This window comes from Poecilia reticulata, linkage group LG5 (assembly GCF_000633615.1).
Source record: "Poecilia reticulata strain Guanapo linkage group LG5, Guppy_female_1.0+MT, whole genome shotgun sequence".
Lineage (NCBI taxonomy): Eukaryota > Metazoa > Chordata > Actinopteri > Cyprinodontiformes > Poeciliidae > Poecilia > Poecilia reticulata.
In genome coordinates, this window is record NC_024335.1 from 22,503,071 (window position 1) to 22,523,821 (window position 20,751).

General features: G+C 41.2%; 1 protein-coding gene across 4 annotated transcripts; it reads left to right on the forward strand.

Annotated features, from left to right (window-relative positions):
• The first annotated feature begins 1,648 nt into the window (after positions 1–1,648).
• On the forward strand, positions 1,649–20,305 carry LOC103465147 (msx2-interacting protein). 4 transcript variants are annotated; one of them, XM_008409755.2, is made up of 15 exons: positions 1,649–1,942; positions 3,004–3,318; positions 6,487–6,966; positions 7,064–7,218; positions 7,758–7,958; positions 8,941–9,092; positions 9,181–9,306; positions 9,398–9,511; positions 9,606–9,719; positions 9,811–9,911; positions 10,054–17,131; positions 17,868–17,936; positions 18,033–18,227; positions 18,797–18,955; positions 19,231–20,305. In XM_008409755.2, exons 1-15 carry the CDS (start codon positions 1,860–1,862, stop codon positions 19,360–19,362), a joined length of 9,474 nt encoding a protein of 3,157 aa, XP_008407977.1. In that variant the 5' UTR covers positions 1,649–1,859; the 3' UTR covers positions 19,363–20,305. The 4 variants fall into 4 exon arrangements, with proteins under 4 accessions (XP_008407977.1, XP_008407978.1, XP_008407979.1 ...); XM_008409756.2 differs by having other exon boundaries at positions 6,490–6,966; XM_008409757.2 differs by lacking the exons at positions 1,649–1,942; positions 3,004–3,318 and adding an exon at positions 3,326–4,907.
• Positions 20,306–20,751: the final 446 nt, after the last annotated feature.

The following is a 20,751-nucleotide window of genomic DNA, read 5'->3' on the forward strand; positions in this document are numbered from 1 at the left end:
TTAAATATGTACATTTTCTTAATTTTTAGAGTATTTATTGAGAAAAACAGACTTACAGGCGCTGAAGGAGACAGGAAAGGGAAGTGGAGAATACTGGTAATGAACACACAAGGAAGCAACGAGGGACAGGCAGAGAACAGAAATGCTCTGACAAGGAAAAACGGAAAACTGGAGGATTAATTATTAGGAGGTGATTAGTGAGATGGAAATAAGGTGAGTCAGAAACTGAATGTACTACAGCTGTGTTGGTAATGTGACAATGAATACTTAAGAATGTAGAAAAACTAACAAAGCAAAGCAAACAAACTCAAAACGGAGCACAACCTAGCATGAGAATGACTCAAAGTACCAAGTCAAAATTTGACAAGAAAGAGTGTTAACAGGAAAACAGGAAGTAAATGAAACAGCCTACCAAAATAAAAGAGGAACTGAGCTTCACAAAGACAGCCATGGGAGGCCAAGATAGCTAAGGTTATAAGAGTAAACAATAACTAAGATTTATAAATAGAAGCCAGGATGGTGCTGAGATTTTAATCCGACTTAAAGCAATTACAAAAACACACCAGGATGCAAGAGAAACATTTTTTTGGGGGGAAAAGTGTTCCCTCTGCTTCAAATTTTATAATTATGTTTTGTTTTGTTTTGTTTTCATTTAAATCTTTAATATACAACGATTTGCACATAGCTTTATATTTGTTGTTTGTCTAATTATATCATTGTTAAATATTTAATTAGATGTTATTATCAGTCTCTTTAAAACCCTTTACTGAACATGTTGTACTTTTACTTGGGTATAAGTATTTGAGTACAATTTTTGTGTACTCTGGCCACTTCTGATTAATAATAATCAAAGCAGGGTAGTAACTAGTTGCATTTACTCAGTGACATTTAATGAGTAACTTGCTGGACTCTTAAACGTGTATTTTTTACACACTGTACTTTTGACTTTTACTTGAGTAATTTTATTAAATTGAATAAAATTTTTGGATACTCTAGCCACGTCACTGAATGAAGAATAAGCTTGCTTAAACCTAAAATTCACCAGACACAGACACACACCTACAGTTTTTGTTAAAATATCAACAAATTTATTTGAAAAAATGTTTCTTTTGCCTAATTTTGTTGTTTTGTAATTATGTTATTTATATAAATTATTTCCATTTTGATTATTAAAATACTAGAATTTCCACATAACTTACATTTTTAGTGGATGTAATCTTTAAACATTAAATGACTGATATTTTGATCAGTTACTGGGTACTTGAGTAGCTTTTTTACAAAATATGTTTTAGTTTTATTTGAGTAATTTCTTAGATGGCTACATTTTACTTTAGTAAAAATAAGTTCAAGTAGTGCTAATTCTACTCTACTCACTAATTTTGATTAAATCATGCAGAAATTAAGTATATATCTAAATAAAAATATATATACATTTTAATTGTTTATGTTGTGTATATATTTTCTTATTTTCTTCTACGTGTCGGTAACGTAGCTTCCTTTAAACAGACATTTGTCTGCACTCGCACACAAAAATCTTGTGTTGATTTGTTTTCGTCATGAAACCGCGTGCTCGCTGCTCACGCGTGCGCCTGGGTCACTCACGCACGCGGCTCGCAACCCGAAACCACCAACCGGGAGCGAGGCCGGTGCGCGTGAACGCGCTCTGATCGAGGACGCAGCAGAAGCAGCAGCAGCCAGCCAGCCAGCCAGCAGCTAAAGCTACACGGGGAGCAGGCGGTCGGGCCCACATCGTTCACGGAATCAACCGTCGGTCATTTTGTTCAGGCGGACCTCCGACCGGCAGGGGATTAAAAACGTGCGAGATCATATGTGTTTGAAGGGGGAAAGAAGATCGCAAGATGGTTCGGGAAACCAGACACCTCTGGGTGGGAAATTTACCCGAACATGTTCGCGAGGAGAAAATCATGGAGCATTTTAAAAGGTACGTTACGCAAGCGAGAGACCGTGTTTGCGGAGCTGCGCGCGCTGGCTGCAGCACTAACCTTTTCTCGATGCGAGGCTACGCTGCTAGCCCTGCTAACACCGCTAACGTTAGCATTATTAACTTTTACTCCTCGAGAGGTTTCCTGTATGGTGCGTGTGCTTTATTACATCACATTTGCATTTGTTTAAGAATATTTAACCAAAGCGACTCGCCCAGGCGTACATATTGATATTTTAGAGTCTTCCGCTAACTTTTGCTAACGCAAGAAGGCAGTTAGCTGCTAGCCACCGAGCTACCACCCAGCCAACCATTTTGTGGGAAGTCGGCAGGTTTTCGTGATCTGTGCAACCCAAAAGACAGCCAGGGTCCACCGTAATGATGTGGAGGACTTTTGTTATTTTGATCACTCAAATGCGACTTTTCCGTTCGCTGCCAGTCTAATTTCGTAGAGAAGTAATTTTAAAAAGCCCAACTCTAAATTATTTTAATGAGCTTTCAGGACTCGGGACTAAATGTTAGCAAGTTGTTGAGCTGCACAGCGTTCAAGTCGGTTGCTGTCACTGAAACTACTTTAAGTTGTGGTGCTGTAGGATTAACTCCACAGACCGCGAATCATTGTGTTTTCCTCACTTGTCATCACTAAGGTTGATAGACGTCAGTATTTACCGCTTTACAGATCTTTTATCGTTTTTGTTTGCCTCATAAATTAGAGGCCATTCTCACCAACAAACTAATCTAAAGCTAGCAAGCACGTCAATTTGTGATTATATCATTAGAATCAACTTCATTACTATTGTGTTTTTGTTGTTTGAACGGTATTTACAGCACAAAGTGCCATTGTCCTGGCTTCGATGTAGGTTGTTTGTAATCTAAAACTGATTAAATACAAAAGGAAAATGCAGTTAATTCTTTTTCAGATAATCTCTCTGAGGTGGACACTATCGTGTTGCCTTCTCTGGTCTTGAATATCAAGTTTGTTCCATACAGAAAGACAGTAGGCTATTTTTGGATACTCTGAATGTAACTCCTTCTTTGTTGTGTCTGTAATTTCCTGTCAGGTATGGCCGCGTGGAGAGCGTCAAGGTTCTGCGAAAGCGAGGGTCAGAGGGCGGTGTTGCAGCCTTTGTGGATTTTGTGGATATCAAAAGTGCACAGAAGGCTCACAATGCTGTCAATAAGATGGGAGACAGAGACCTTCGGACTGACTACAATGAGCCGGGGTCAGTCCCCAGTGCTGTGCGGGGCCTCGAAGACAGCTCCCCCTCCAGCAGTCGAGACGTTGCAGGATTCCCTAGGGGAACAGTTGGCCCAGTGTTTGGCCCACCTGTGTCCCTACACACCCGAGAGGGACGTTTTGAACGGAGAATAGATGGGTAAGTGGACACGGTGTCCCTCAAAAAAAAAAAAATCCAGAGTGCTCTAGGTTTCATTTAAGTGTAAGATCTGTACACATAGTGGGGTTATTCATCAGGGAGCGGTACCTCCAGGGGTCACACAAAGGTAATCTAGGGATCACTCCACTCTTCATCACACCTGACTCGCCTTGCCCATGGGATTTAAGTAAATTAATTTCACTATCATTTGCAAAGGTAACTATATTTCAAGGTTTTTTTTTTACATCTGGTTTGGATTTTACATCTAAGAGGAATATCCTGGTGAGCTGTGGATTTATTATGTGGGATACTACCTTGGGGAGATTTTGGATATGTTTTTTAATCAACATGGAATGTAACCCTGATTTATACATGGATTTGCCTGAAGCTGGAGATAAATCCCAAATATGAAGGATTTACTTTTTGCCTGAAGGATTTATTGAGGTATATCAATGTCCCGCCACTGGCCTATCATTTTTGACCCAAGACTTGATTGTTGGACTACTCCCTTTCCCAATATGTGGATATACCCTGTTCTGGATTTTAAGTTTTAAGCAACTGGATGGAAGAACTTAGAGAATACACATCACAAGAAAGACTGAACAAATGCGTATACCCCAAGTTTTCCAAGTTACTTTAGAGTAAAGTGTAACTATTTTACTGATGCCATGCCCCGAATGTGGAAATTATATTCAGAAGGCAGAAAGCGAACGCTCCCGGATCCAAACGGCCGTCTTCCAAGGTTTTTGGCGTAATTCTTCATCTGAGGAAGCATGAAGAAGGCTGAAACGTCGTGGATGCAGTTTGTCGTGGACAGAGTGGTGTGGATCATACGGTGGCTAGGTTTATTGTTGCCATTTATCTGGAATACCAAGGTGTGGATGTACTGTGCCTGTGACCTCCAAGAGCCCAGGATGACTGTAAACAAAAAAAAAAAAAAGCCATATATTTCTACCAACACGCCTAATGGGATTGTTGGACTTTGGAATTATGCGATACCAAGACTCGAAAAGGATTTATTACTCTGTGATGTGTCTGATTCTTCCAGAAGTTAAGAAGCAGGATGTAATCCACTGGGATTTTTTTTATTGGTATGTTTAGTTTTTTCTTCGATGGAATCAGTCAACCTTTGGGACATACTCCTTCCTTATTCTACCATTGCCACCAAGACTGATGATCCATTTGGATATATTTGCCATAATGCCTTCAAACATATTATTAGTTAGTTGACCCGGATATGCAGATTAAGTTCATCATCATATTTTTTTTTTTACATGTTATCAAGTTATTTTTTTTCCCCCCACTCCATTTATTCAGATTTGCCAAGGAGCATATTTCTAAAATTGTTTGCTTTTCCTTTTTTGTCCTCATCCAATGGAGAGAATTAAGTAACTAAATACCAAACTGTGGAATATACAGGAATCCTCACTGGTCCTTGAAGATAACTCAAAGTACAATTCAGGAGAAACCTTTTTCCCCTAATTGGATCAATTGATGTTTTTGTTTTTCTCCAATTTTTCATTGGGGCATTCACATTCTGACCACCTAGATTTTATTTGGATTAATTTTGGTAACTTCTTTCCCAAAAGGTTGGTATTTCTCTGGCCATATTTTTATCTTTCTGCTTCCCTAGTGCTTTGTGAAAGTTTAGTTTACTGCTGCTTTTAGAGGAAGTTGCATAATTTAATGCAAGAGGTGAATAATCTTTTTCAGCCCATGAATGTGTTTCCTTTCACCGAGTTACAAAAGTAGTATAATGTGTAATTTACATTTTAAACGGCATGCATAACATGTATAAATCCATTCTACTTAGATTGTATATAGGATTTTAAACTTGAAAATCGAACAAAATGTAATTTTGTTTCTTTCATGTGAAGCATTTTTTATCAGCCTCTAAAATCTTGACATAGAAATACAGATGAAAGAAGTTGAAGCAGGTTGAATGTGACTAATGTTCTCTTTTAAGACAGCCTTGCCCCCTCCCTGGAGTAATTTGTCGCTGTTACACCATTGAAAAAAACCATATCCTAACACCTATTGTTGCTTAAACAACAAATAAACGTAGCAAGCAAAACAACGCCTTGCAAAAGTATTCACTCCCTTTGGTCTTTTTCACATATCATTTTACAAACACAAACTTCAACATAGTGGGTTTTTCTGCTGGAGATTTATCTTGATATAGTCTTTGGTTTATAACAAGGTTTATCAAAAATGTTTTTGCAAATCAAAATCTGAAAAGTGTGGAGTGCATTTCTTTTCAGACCCGTCGATTTTAAGAATTTTTCAACCGTTTTCCACTGCAGTTTTTTTAGTCTGTCCGTTTGCATGTTATCGTCTCGTATTGCGCCGCTTTCTGATCAAACATGCACCAGCTTCATTGTCTACCCACAGAATAATGCTGCCAACACCATGTTTCACTGAGTGCATGGTAAGTTAAAGGGGGATGTTCATTGCTAGTTTTAAACCAAAAGCAGCTTTTGGCCAATTTTTGTCGCCTCTGACAAGAGCACCTTCTTCCACATGTTTACTGTCTCCTACGAGGCCTTAATGGATCACCTTTATTTATAATAAGGTGTGGCTATACCCAGCTGGACTCAGTTTACTAAATTAATTAACTACTTAAAATATTTGGCTGCAATGGATTTTAATAAGGGATCTGAAAACAAGTTCAAGTCACACTTAGGTTTGTAATTTTTCTTCCAATATTTTGTTAGTCTACCAAAATATTGGTAGACTAACCAATATTTTGGTTAGTCTACCAAAATATTGGTAGACTAACCAATACGGCAGTTTATTGCAATAAAAATGCACTAAACTGCATTTTTAGTGCCGTTTAGTGCAACAAAACGGCACTAAAAATTATTGTTTTAACATGACAAATGTGGAGAAGTTCAGCTGAAATTAATACTATTACAAGGCGTTGTAGTTATATGCATTTTTCAGCCTAGATTTTAAAATTGCTGCCCTGTATGCAAAGCTGGTTCTGAAAACACAATGAGTAGTGAGCCTATTCTTTCTTTTGTGTAGTTGTGGCATACTTGGTTGTTTTTAACAAGTTGCTTTGTTGCATCTGTGCTGTATAAGTAACCAATGGACTATTTTTAATTCAAGAGTTTACTAATTCTTCTTTTCTTTTGTAAATCTCTCTACCTTGTTCTTAATTCACAGTAGCTCAGAAAGCCGTGAACGTGCTTATGATCACAGCCCATATGGCCACCATGAGCGCAGCGGGACTTTTGACAGACAACGTCACTACAACGCTGATTATTACCGCGATCGCCCGGTGTTTGCAACCACTGGCCCCGGCAGCAGTGCCATCGGAGGGAGTTTTGAGGCAGCAGACCCGCATTTTGATTCTAGAATACGAGACCCATTTACCCTTACCAATTCAACACGGCGAGACCTCTACAGAGATGATAGGGGGAGACGTGTTGATCGATCGTATCATCACCACCGTCGAAGCAGATCATCTCATTCATCCCAGTCGAGGCATCCGTCTCCTCAGCGGACCGCAGGGCAAACCTCAAAAACCCCTCATTCTCCTAAAAGAACCCCTTTGTCCCCCGGAAGAGGCCCAAGGTCGAGATCTCAGAGTAGATCTTCAAGCTCCGACTCTGTCAGCAGCACCAGCAGCACAGGCAGTGGCAGGTATGCATCTTAAAATCTGAATGTTTTACCTATTGATTGACTTTATTCACTTGTTTGTCCAACTGATTTTTGTGTCTTTTCCGTCTCTGTTTGGCAGCGACTCAAACAGCAGCTCTAGCGACGGTTCCCGGGCCCGCTCCGTTCAGTCGTCGGCTGCTCACACGGCTCCCCAGACATGTTTAGTGATGGACTCTGAAGAGCCTCGGAGAAGCTTTGGGATTAAAGTGCAAAACCTACCAGTGCGCTCCACAGGTTAGTGGAAATGTTCAGCTGGATTCCAGTTTGTTTGGGGGAAAATCTAGTTTTCTAATTGTTTAAAATATCAGTTATTATTAGGGCATTGTCGGATTCATGCGCAATAAACTTGGATTGGGCTATTATCAGTTTAAAATGTGTTTCCACTGCAGGAACCTTCTCCTTTTCCAAGTTCTTTTTGTCTGTGGCCAGAACGGATAATCAGGGTAGAAGTCTGTCCCAGATAGGAGAGCAGTACTTTTTGGAAAGATTAAAGTGTTAAGGAGTTTCATTTTGGTTGGGTGTTCCATGTTGCCATGTTTTTTCTCAGTTTTAACTCCCCGTACTTCCCTATTTTCTGTTAATATTGAATTGTATAACTGAAATAATCTATATTTTTATTTTGAAGCACAACATTTAAGATCCAGCCACTAAAATGACCTGTAAAAAAATTGATCTGTAATAAAATTGATCTGTAATTTAACACCATATTTGGAAAATCTGTGTTTTCATTTCTGTTGCAGATTTGACTGACAGTTTGACTTTTCCTTCTGCAGATACAAGTTTAAAAGATGGACTCTTCCATGAATTTAAGAAATACGGGAAAGTGAATTCAGTGCAGATTCATGGCGCATCAGAGGACCGCTATGGATTAGTGTTCTTCAGACAGCAAGAGGACCAAGAGAAAGCTCTCAGCGTCTCCAAGGGAAAGCTGTTCTTTGGCATGCTTATTGAGGTTACAGCCTGGAATGGTCCAGGTAAGTGGTGACGGATGACAAATCATTAGGACCAGGCTAAGAAAGATGTATTTATGAGAATAAATAGTCACAACACAAGAAAAAAGTCATAATATAAGGTTTGTCATTTGACAGTAAGTCAATAAAGTTGTAATAATAGGATGATGACCACATATTAGGAGAATGAAATTGTAGTATGAGAAAAAAAGTTGTAATAAAAGAAGTCATTTTGACGATAGTAGATCGAAATGAGAGTAGTAATAATACGGGGAAAAAAACATAATGATACAAGAATAAACTCAATGAGAATAACATTGTAGTATGGAGAAAAAAAATAGTAATTTGACAATAGTCACCTTACAAGAAAAAGTAATATTACAAGAACAGTCACACAATGGTAAGTTGATGATACAAAAAGCCATATTACCAGTAGAAAATCGTTATTTACGAGAATAGTCGTAAAAATACAATAACAAAAATTATTACGAGAAGTTCTAATAATACGAGAATAAAAGCATATGAAAAATTTTGTAATATTATGAGAAAAAAGTTTGTGATACAAGAAAAAAAATCTAAGTTGAAATAATACAAGAATAAACTTACAATATTACCCGAATAAAGTCATAATATTAATAGAATAAAGTAATAATTTTGTAACTCTTGTGAAGTTATACTATGGTATCGGTTTTACCAATAAGGACATACTTAAACACATCAGCATCAAATTATCAGTAGCAGGATTTTTCAACTCTGTCGAAGCTTTGATCTCATTAACGTTTTAACTTTTTTCTGGTAATTTTACGACTTCTTCCTGGTAATATTGTCTCTTTTCAACTTATGGCTTCATTCTCGTAATCTCAAAACTAAAATCTTAGTCTGGCTCTAATACTTTCGTATGAGATGGAGATTATTTAACATGACTGAACTTCCAAAATGTGAGTGGATGTAAAGATGGTTGGATTAAATGTAGCTGGTACGATTGAAACCTGTTTCTTCCCCTCAGAAACAGAGAATGAAAATGACTACAGACCGTTAGATGGACGCCTAGACGAGTTCCACCCCAAGGCTACACGGACGCTGTTTATAGGCAACCTTGAAAAGACCACCAGTTACCAGCAACTCCTGGACATTTTTCAGCGCTTTGGAGAAATTGTTGTAAGTTCTCACACAGATTTGTGCTGTGAAACTAACGTTTCCCACTTTACAATAAGCATTGTTGTAATTCTTGTCTCTTCCTCCTAAGGACATCGACATCAAGAAAGTAAATGGGATTCCTCAGTATGCTTTTGTCCAGTACTCTGACATTGGCAGCGTTTGCAAGGCCATAAAGAAAATGGATGCAGAATATCTGGGAAACAACAGGCTTAAGGTAGTAATTTTATCCCCTGAACCATTTCTTTTCTGTGTTGAATTATTTGCAGTTTATGTCTGTAAAATTGCTGCTCTACATCTCTTTGCAGCTTGGTTTTGGGAAGAGTATACCTACTACATGTGTTTGGCTTGATGGTTTGGCCCCCAACATCACAGAGCAATACCTCACACGGCATTTCATGCGTTACGGGCACGTAGTTAAAGTAAGCTTCTTTTTGTTTTTTTTAACATCTCTATAATTTTCTGGACTTTATTTTAGTTTGTCTGGTTGTAACTGTGTGCCTGTACCTTTCATAGGTCGTATTTGATAGACTAAAGGGGATGGCGCTCATCTTGTACAACAACACGGATTTTGCTCAGGCAGCTGTGCGGGAGACTAAAGGCTGGAAGATCGGTGGTAATAAAATTAAGGTAAAAAAAAAAAAAGAGATACATTAATGTCTTTATATTTTACATTTTTTCGTTATTTCTGTAGTTAATTGGTATTTTTGTTCTTCAATAGGTGGATTTTGCAAGTCAGGAGAGCCAGAATGCATTTTACCGCTCAATGCAAGCCTCTGGACAGGACATTAGAGACTTCTATGAAGTTCCACCAGAACGACGGTAAATTTATTTCCTTTCTCATTTAACTTCTCCATTGGCAGTTTAAGGAATTTAAACGAACTTGTTGTAAATATATAGAAAAACAAACGTGTATTTTTAACATTTCTAAAGTGATTAATAATCTCTTCTATTCATTTCACAGAGAGGATCGCAGACCTCCTTATCATGAGTTTACAGCAGAGAGAGCTTACTATGAGAATATAAGAACCACTGGCCTTTATCCAGAGGAAGCTCGCAGAGAGTACGCCGCACGCAGCAGAGAGCGTTTTCCTGAACTGGAGCATTATCAGGGAGAACACTTTGACCCACGTTATCATGAGGATCCAAGAGACTACAGGGATTACCGAGACCCCTTCGAGCAGGACATCAGAAAATATACCTACATTCAAAGAGAACGAGAAAGAGAGCGCGAGCGCTTCGAGGCTGATCGCAGCAGGTGGAGCCCATCGCAAAGAAGAGCTGTCACTCCCACAATTTCCCCTTCTCCGTCCGAACGTGCTGCCAGAGACTCAGAACGGCGTGTTTACAGCCAGTCTTCAGAGAGGAGCGGCAGCGTGAGCTCCATGTCGCCTCCACATTTTGACAAATCTGAAAAGACCTTGCTAGATCAAGCAGCAAAGAGTGAGAAGAGCGAGAAGAGCGCTCAGCCCGATCGCGTGGCAGGGGCAGAGAAAATCAAACGTCCAAAAAGGAAAGATAAAACTGACAAAGAAAAGACTGAAAAGAATAAATCAAGGAAAGGAAAGGGTCAGTCCCCGGTTAGCCAGGTACAAGAAACGGAGATGGATGCTGCTTTTGATGGAGGATCTGGAAGAGGAAAGGGATCAGACCAAGATGTTCATGAGAAACCGAAATCTAAGGTGGATGGAGACGCTCTGTCTGGAAACCAGTTAACTGTTCCTCAAGACTCTGTAAAAACTGAAACAACTAAAGGGGATATTGCAGAGCTAGACGGAAAACCTAAACTTAAAAAACAACCCAAGTCTGATATTGGAAACGATGGAAAGGATTCAGCAGTGGATTCAGATCGCCTCGCTGCAAGAAAAAGGCGCTTTGGGGATATAGGTGGTAAGACTGTTCGTCAGAAAAGAAGCAGGCATGAGGACGAGGATGGCAGTCAGTCATCAGACTTTGGATCCAGTACCACATATGTGAAAGAACCAGATGCAGACAAACACAAAGATCCTCAGCGACGAGATGCACGACTCAAAACAGAAAAAAGTGTCACTCAAAAGGATGGACTAGAGGATCTCAGGGGACAAAGAGAAAAATCTGAAGGTTCTGCAGATCTGCCAGAGTCAAAACGACAACAAGGAAGCACTTCCTCCAGAAGGGTCTCACTAGAGGGGAATTCAGATCAAAGCATTGTAAGAGAGCAAGAACAAAATGCTGCATTCAAGCCTAGTCAGAATGCTGAAACTAATAAAAACGCCAAGACTAAAGAAGACCATGTCGACATTGATCTTTCTCAGAGTTACCGCAAGCAGATGGAGCAAAACAGACGCTTACACATGCAGCAGCAGCAACAGCGCGAGTCTGACAAACTGAAAAAAGCAGAAAGTCTGCAAAGAAACGAAACCGAAGACCTGGAACATCGTAGCCTTGTGCATGAAGTTGGTAAACCACCTGAGGATGTCACAGATAATTTTCCGTCTCACAAGCTGTCTGACCAGTTCGAAGCCGAGCCTGGGATAAAGAGAGAGCGTTTCTATAGGAGACAAAAAAGTGAAGACCCGGACTGGAGTAGTACCCCTTCTCCAGGTCACCAGGTTTTCTCTCAGCATGCCGAGGAGGACTTTATGGATGCCTCTCTGAAGGAGTTGAGTCGAAACAATCAGAAGATTCACCCAGAACTTGAGCTTTTGGTCAAGAGGACTCACAACACACAGGTGAACAAGACAAACACCCCCATTAATATTGGGGAAGAAGATCAACAAAAGAGGTGGGACAGTAGAGTTAAGCAGGACCTGCTACCCAACCTGAACTTTTCTAGAGGCTTGGGCAAAAACCTTCACAACCGCAAGCCCTCAGAATATGGCCTTTGGCATGATTTGGAGCCTGGGGAAGTGAGATCAGACTCTGAAGAGGATAGAGAGAACAAACCCCTCTCTCCTGCTCCCTCCACCTCTATCCCTTTTTCTGAGAGGCCGAGACCTGATCGGTTTTCAGACCCAAAGCTGGCTCACCTTGAAAGAAACAAATTCTACTCGACCGCACTTGACCAGACCATCACCCCCGATACTAAAGCTCTACTGGAACGAGCAAAGTCTCTGTCCTCTTCTCGTGAGGATAACTGGTCATTTTTAGATTACGATTCCCACTTTGTGAATTTCCGAAGCCAGAAAGACACAGAGAAAGTAGAATCAGCACCAAGACCTACTCCTTCCTGGTACATGAAAAAGAAAAAGATACGAAGTGGATCTGAGGACAAACTGGATGACAGAAAAGAAGAACCCAAGCCGGAGGAACAGGAACGCAGAGAGCTTTTCGCGTCACGTTTCCTTCATAGCGCTGTGTTTGAGCTGGACTCTAGACGACTTCAACACCTTGAGCGCAAATACGAAGAGTTGGAGCACATGCTGAACCAACAAGCTAGTCAGCAAGGAGCAGAGGGAGAACTTGAGACCGGCCCCGTTGTCCTCTTTCACAGCCGTTTTCTGGAGCTCACGCAACTACAACAACAAAAAAACAAGAGTCAGCAGCAGCAGGAGTATCAAGGAAACACAGTTTGTACAAGTGAAAATAAAGAGGAAAAACCGTCTGAGCAGGAACAACAAGATTTACGGTCTAATGACACGTCAGAATCTAGTGTGGCAGCTGAAATCAAACCCATCAGTCCTGTTGAACAAGTTGCTCCAGAACCAAAACTGATTCCTAATCTTGTTACTCAGTCTGCAAGCATAGACACACCTCTTTCAGACCAGAAATGTGTGTTACCATCTCCACCCGCTGATGTATGCCCACCTATGTCTTTTACAAAAGAGGAGACAAAGGAAGAAGTAAAAGAAAGTGAAGATGTTGTAACAATGCATTGTTCACCAACTGAGACCTTAAAATCTGAACCTGCACCTGAAACGGTTCCTGAAACTAACATTTCTGAGGACAAGCAGGAATTTCTTGAAGAGGATGCAAAGCCTTTAATTGACGAACAAACAAACGACCCTGGTTCTCATGAAGAGTTGGTTAGCAGATCAGAGCCAGAACCAAGTCCTGAGATGTCACAACCAGAAGTGCCTACAGCCAGTAGTCCAGTACAACTCAGTGTTGCTGAAGAGGCAGATTTAATCAAAGAAGACCCTCTTTCCACATGTCAAACAGCAGTAGAGTCAGAAGGAGAGAAGAAACTTGAAGAAGTGAGTAAAGAGATTTCTGTTGATAGCGATGCAATTGAAGAGCCAGTCTCCTTTCAAAAAGAAAATAAAACAAAAGAAATTAAAACTAAAAAAGGCAGGCAATCTCCTGCTCAAGTTCCTTTAACATCTGTCTCTGAGAAACAAGCTACACGCAAGAGTGAGCGCATCGACAAAGATAAGCTGAAGCGTGGCTCATCTCCAAGAGCTGAAACAAAGTCCTCAGCCAAGTCTCCAACTCCTGGATCAGATCATGATCATTCGGAGCAGAGCATCCCGATAAGTAGAGCAAGAACTCGAAGAAATGTAAAATCTGTTTACGCAACCCCAGTGGAAGACGATGCACCGACTCGTGGCAAGGAGACTGAGTCACCTCGCTCTGCACGAAAGCGGGGTACGGAGAAAGAGGCTGTGCAGCACAGCACCGAGTCGGAACCACCGACTCCAGCGCCAGCAAAACAACGCGGGCGGCCTCCTAAAAACCGCAAACCGGTTGAAGAGATTTCAGCTGCAAAAACAGAGAAAATGAAAATGGATAAGGATGCAGATTCAAATGAGTCGGAGAGTGGCGAACGGGTTTCAAGAGTTGCTAAGGGGAAAATGTCACCTTATCTCACAAAGGGTTCCTCAAGTCCAATACCCACAGTCCCAGGCTGTAAGAAAGGGGATAATGCTGAAGCAGCTGATGAGATTCAAGTAATGCATTTCACAGAAGCAGATGATTTGTCTTCACAACATTCGTCATCTTCAGGCAAAGATTCTTCAGTAAAATCAGATGTAAAGAAAGGTGAAAAAGATGAGCAAGGCACAGAACTGGACAAAGACGTTCATGAAAAATTATGTGAGGGGAAATCAAATGGAAAAGAGACCGATTCACTGCTGGGTGAGGAGAAACTTGCCTCAGAGAAAGAGAAGATCATAAAAGGAAAAGTCAAGCCAACAGGCGCTCCGAAGCCTCATGTTTTCAGGGACCTCCAAGTCATACTGGATGTCAAAGAGGTCAAAGATCACGTTTCCAGGTGCAGTACTGCCAACAAAGAGTGCCCTAATGAAGAAAAAGAGAAGAAGGAGGTAGACGCCTCAAAGAGCTCTTTCCTACAGGAGCGTGAATTGGAGCAGGCAGTTGAGAACATCGCAAAACTTACCGAACCGGCTTTTCCGACAGAACTACCGACTCCTCCTGTCCCTCCTGCAGAGGTAAAAAGTGACCCTGAGGAGGAAAAGCCTTGTAATCCTGCCAGTGAGACAGAGCTGATGGCTGCCATTGACTCAATAACTGGTGAAAATGTAAGTGTACCTCTCACCCCAGCCGCTCCAGTTAGCACAGAAGTTTGTTCAGAACCTGAGATCCAGGAGTTTGTCCCACTGGTCAAGGTTGAAGAACCTGAAACCGCTCTGCAAGAGGAACCCGTCTTCTCAAATACTCACAAAAAGAGTCAAAGGGGAAGGCCCAAAACACCTAAACGTCCTAAAGCCCCAAAGCATGCACGAAAAGATGTGAAAGAAGAATTAAGTGAGGAGTTGACGATGCCTTTAGCTGAGAGTGCAGCGTCTGATGTAAAGATTGTGGCTGAGAAGCCTCCATCTGCTGCAGCTGCTGCAGTCATCACTCCTACAACCTGGAAATCAGAGGCTGAAGTTCCAGCTGTGAAGGCAACAGAATCAGAGTTGCTGTCACCTGTGGAAGAGCAAACACAAGCTGTGAAACTCACACACCCCCAGGCTAAGAGCCCCATATACTCAAAGCCACAACAGTTACCAGCTGATTGTGTTTCTCCCTCTCTGGCCTCCAACAGGCCCAACATCAAATCCATTCAAACCAGCCGAGCGCCTGTTTCTCCACCCGACTGGCGACACCAGTCTAAGGATCCATGTGTTACCTCTGCACATATAATGTCAGTAGCAGCCAAGGAAGGCCAGCTGACCACTTCTGACTCCAACAGCAAAGAGCTAGATCAAGGCACAAGTGACTTGAGGAAAATTCTCATGATACCTAAAACAACTACGCTACCAGGAGGAGGAAGTTCTGCTCCAACCAATCTACCCAACCTCCGAGATCAGAATCCATCTGAAAGCAATCCTGCCATAACAGCTGCTATTCACAACAGATCCCCGCTCCCTGAGAGTAAAACGCCGACTCATTCAGTGCCACCTATTGTCCGAACGCCTTCCACGTTACCTGGAGAGACTAAATCTGTGATCTCTGTAATTGCATCTACGGCAACCTCTGTTATTAGTCGCGTTTGCAACCCCCCTGAGTCTGAGGAAAAACCTAATCTAATCATTGGAAATCCCTCCATGGATGTGGCTCTGCCCAAAACGGCTTACAGGCCCAGCAAAGACGATGGTGGACCTTACCATGGCCCCACATTCAGTTCTGGGTCTTGCTCTGGTCTGCGAGTAAACACATCTGAAGGAGTGGTGGTGCTAAGCCACTCAGGCCAGAAAACAGAAGGACCCCTGAGGATCAGTGCCAAGATTAGTCAAATCCCACAAGCAACAGCCGGTGACATTGAATCTCAGCAATTGGTGTCGATTCCCCAGATTAAACAAGATGTTTACAGCCATTCTCAGTCGGGACATCAGAAGGGGTCTTCACAAACCGATCATGGGCATTCTGGTAAACTCCAATCAGCTCTGTCTTCAATTAAGCAGGAAAGCAGCAGCAGTTTAGAAAAGATGGATTCAACTTACCAGGCGGGGCCCCAAGGAGTCGTGAAGCGTCTCCCGCAAGGTAATCAGCAGGTAATGGGTTACCACCAAGACTACCTGCAGTTAAAACATCAAAAGAAGATGGAGAATGTTGATCCTCATGGCACAGATGGAGCTAAACCATCTTGGACTTCCACTGTAAGCCCTGCTATAAGCCCACATTTACCGTCTCCCCCTGGGAACCATGTGGGCTTCGTCACATCCACTGGTGACAGAGGTCCGTCACATCTTGGTGGCATCAAACAGGAACCACGGTCCCCAAGAAAGTCAGGACATTCTCATCCTCCTTTCACCAAGGTGTCTTCACCTCTTGGCTCCTCCTCACCCAAGGGGATCCCTGTAATGATATCCTCTGCTCTCAACCCCATGCAGCAGTATATCACCGGTGTCCACCACCCAGAGCAGTCTGTCATCATGCCACCTCACAACGTGCCTGGAGGTGTGGGACGAATGTCTCCTCACTGTGTCTCCCAATCCATTACAGTGGGTCATCTGGTTCAGCAGGAGGTTAGGGTCAACACACCACCTCTGTCTGTGATGAACTACGTCCACAGCGAGCAGCTTGCCTCTCCGTGGCCTGGTTCCCTGCAGCCGCGGTCGTCCTCCCCCCAGGCTGTCAGCAGGGACAAAGTCCTCAAGGTCAACCACGGTTCTTTGCGGGGCCACGAGGGCGAACAGGACGAATCCAGACACTTCCACCAAGCTGGGAGACCATCCGCCACCCTGCCGTCAGACTCTCGGGGAGCTTTGAGGACTAACATGGAAACGTTTATCGCTCAGAGAGATATGCGAGTGCACAGCCTGCACCAGCAGGGGGAGCGTCTGACACTGGACTCCCATTCTGGACACATTCAAGAAACTCTGCCGCCTTCTTTATCTCCAAGAGCTCACATGTTGCCCAAAGGCGTGTCTGAGAAGGACATAAAGTCGCTTGAAGCAAAGAGGCCGCACTCTCCTATAATTCAAAAGGATGGAATAATGGCGATCCGGCAGTCTGGCGCTGCTATTGCGTCACCTCAGCGGGTTCCCCTGATGCCACCGGGACCCAGCGGGTCGTTCTCAGAGTACTCAGGAATGTATCCAAACCGCATGCATTCTCAGATCCCAGACGCCCCTGTTGGGCACAACCAGCCGCCACTGAACGTCACTCCATCTATGGTAAGTTCACTGCGCTTCGGGGCTGCAGCTAAACGTTAGTTGATTATTGTATAATTAAATTTTAATAAATTGGCCCATTTTCCAGATTTCTTATCTAACCATTTAAACTTATTTTCTACAATATTGAAAATGCATAAGATGCAAAGCATAAGAAAATGATAATTTTATTTCCTAAAATGCAATAATTGCATTCCTTTAGTGAACGCTTGATGATTTGTAGCAAAAGATTTTTGTTCAGCTAAAAAAATTCCTTGTAATATTTTGTCTTCTATAGTTGTATTTATCTGTTTATAAATCTATAATGTATCTGAAAAGTTAACGCAGCGCCAATACAGGCTTATCCCATGAGTATCTGTGATTAATAATTGAGTAGCAAACGGTGCTAAATAGCAGATTGTTTTTAACAGAGTTTGAACTAAGTGAACCTAAAACTACACCACTTGAGTTTTGATTAGAACACATTTACAGTCAAAAAAAGGTTGTTTTTCATAAGCTTAAATGCAATATTCATGTTGTGTTTTTTTAATCAAATGCTCTTTTTTTTAGAGTGAATACTTCAGTTAAAGATGAATCAAGTACTAAATTAGTTGATGATTATTTCAATAATTGGTTAATTGTTTCAGCTTTACTGCATTTATGTTTACGTTTCAAAATGAACATGTAGATGGCAAAGGGCTGAAGCAGTAGTTTTCCCTCATTTTATGTCTTTTCTAACGATTTTCTATTTAATCTAAAGGGTGCAGAACTCCAGGCTAAACCAGATGGAAAGATGACCCAGGTTGTTAATATGGTGCAGTTGCTCACGGTAAGACAGACGTTTGCATTCATTGGTCGAGTCGTTGGTCAAAACTAAAATAGTGTTCGCCTGACACCCTTTCCTGTTTCTGTGTAATCGAAACAGAAGTACCCTATAGTGTGGCAGGGCCTTCTGGCGCTGAAGAACGACACAGCTGCTGTCCAGCTGCATTTCGTCTGTGGAAACAAAGCTCTGGCTCATCGATCGCTGCCTTTGCAAGAAGGAGGCGCTCTGCTCAGGATCGCTCAGAGGATGAGGCTGGAGGCCTCTCAGTTGGAGAGTGTAGCCAGAAGAATGACGGTATGCTGTGTTTTGTCTTACTCCTGCTAAATTTCTTGTATTTTTGATTACAGTTCAATAAAAAGAGATGTTAAAATCCTTGGAGACTTCTTGTTTCTGCTTTTTTGTCACTTAAATGTTTCAGATGATCAATCGAACCTTCTCAGATACTTGGTCAAAATGAGTAAATACAAAATATTTTTATAAAATGCTAATTTTATTTAACTACGACAACCAAACTTGGACTTAATAACTGGTTGCTTTAACAACTCTCATTTTAATTCAGCTCTAATGAAGGACTTTTAGCTCATGCCACACATCTCAAATAAATTTAAACTTGGGCTTTGAGTAGGCACCTTACAGAACAATGATTTCATTTTTTTATGTTCTCTTGCTGATCTTGGGATCATTTTGGTTGTTTCACTTGAGCCCCAACATCATAGAATCAGCTTTGTACCCCTGACTAGTAGACTGATCAATTTCACTGACATTGTTTCTCATCTGTTATGTGACAAAAGAGCAATAACAAGAAGTAGTTTGTGGCACAGCAATGTATGTTCAGACTAAATGTCGACGTTGTCTCCCTGCAGGGTGACAGTGATTACTGTCTTCTCCTCGCTTTGCCTTGTGGACGAGATCAGGACGATGTCATAAACCAAACTCAAGCTCTTAAAGCTGCATTCATCAACTACCTGCAGGCAAAACTGGCAGCTGGTATCATCAATATCCCCAATCCAGGTTCCAATCAGGTGAGACATGACACATTTGTGAAGGACTTTGTTCATAAAGTGTATTTTTTATATTTTTTTTCTGAAGCTTGTAAACCTCTACTAACCAATTCAAGGAAGCATAATAGGTCAGCTTTAAAAAAAAAAGATGGGAAAATCGTGGGATTGTAAATAAAATATACTATATAAGGAGAATGTTTGTGATTATCTGTGTTTTTATTTATTGGTGTGGCTCAGCACTGATCTCCTTAATCCACAGGAAAGCGTTTACGTCTTGACATTTCTCTTTCTTCCAGCCCGCCTATGTGCTCCAGATTTTCCCACCCTGTGAGTTTTCCGAGAGCCACTTGTCTCAGCTGGCCCCCGACCTTTTGAACAGGATCTCCAGCATCTCGCCACACCTCATGATCGTCATCACCTCTGTGTGACCTGTGACCCCTCCCATCACTGGACGCTCCTGCCCGCGAGCCTCAGGAAACCAGAGGAGTTTGTTTCAGTTTCTGTTTCTGTTCCTGGATCCAATGGAGGGGAGAAAAAAAAAAACATTTTTGGATGTACCTTAAACATTTGATTTTTTTTTTTTTTACATCTGATTTTCTTTCTTTTGTTTGTCACTCCTGTCTGGTATATGTGTCCTTCTCAAAAAAAAGAAGAAAAAAAACTCGACAAAAAAAAAACTCAGGGATGGATCAAACCAGAATGAGTCTTACTTGACCATTTTTCTGCTGTATTTATATTTATTGAAGTTTTATTCTAGTGTGTTGGAGATGCGCTGAAGAAGGAAGAAAAAAAAAACATTAACATAAAAACTGGTGACTATCTGGGTGGCATCTTTCATTGGTGTTTTTTTTTTCTGACTCATTTCTTCACAGGAGGATCATTAAAGCTGTTGTGCTGCAACGGTTAACGGGACATTTCATCGTGTAATTTTAAAATGAATTATGTACAGACTTCTTCACTCTGCCTTTTATCGGAGGAGGAATGAACTTGTAAATCTTTGGAGACCCTGATGAGGACCATGTTCATTTAACAGCTACTTCATTTCCATCAACTCTGCTTATTTTTCTCACTACTGAAGAGGTCACACATCTGGCATGGGCCTCCACGTCGAGCAAGCTTCATTCTGAGGGGTTTTTCAGTACAGAACTTTGTAAATATTTTAAATATTTAAACGTCAGTGGAAAAATGGCGACTTAACAGAGACTTTACCTCCGGGACATACGAGAACGCAGAGTGTGGAAATTTAGATGGATCTTTACTTTTCTTGATGTAAATACTTGTAACACAAAGAAAGTTGGCAAACTCTGTGGAGTCTGCTGATGGCACTTCATATTTTGTAACTCAAATAAAACTCCAGAAAACATGATTTCAGATGAGGCTTTAGTTCCGTCACTTTTTCATCTTTTTATGTGTTTATTTTATATTTTGTTATTGTCTGTGCAAACCAACAAACTGCTACAAAATATATAAAGGAACCAACTTTTTCAATATTTTTTTATTCACTATTCAATAATTACATTTATTTAGCATAAATTCTGCCTCAGCTTTGGATTTTAGTTGGCCATGAGATTTGTGGTGGAAAGTTTTATCAGACATATGACTTTATTACCATATAATTTAATTTCTTCATCCCCTCTTGATTTATTACAAAAATACAATATTTTATATTAATCACATCAAAGTTTTTCATTCACACAGTTCTTATGGGTGTTTTTATTTTGTTGGTCTTGTCAGAAACTTTTCCATTTCTTGCTTGCTCAACAATCTTAAGGAGCAAAACAGCTTCATCAGTTTGACTGGCAGCCAATCAATGAGAA

Excerpts from the sequence above, each read along its gene's own strand:
- LOC103465147 (XM_008409755.2), top strand. The coding sequence starts at position 1,860 with ATGGTTCGGGAAACCAGACACCTCTGGGTGGGAAATTTACCCGAACAT. Across the intron at positions 9,093-9,180 it reads AGCGCTTTGGAGAAATTGTT|GACATCGACATCAAGAAAGT; the intron begins GTAAGTTCTCAC and ends CTTCCTCCTAAG. Across the intron at positions 18,228-18,796 it reads GTGTAGCCAGAAGAATGACG|GGTGACAGTGATTACTGTCT; the intron begins GTATGCTGTGTT and ends GTCTCCCTGCAG.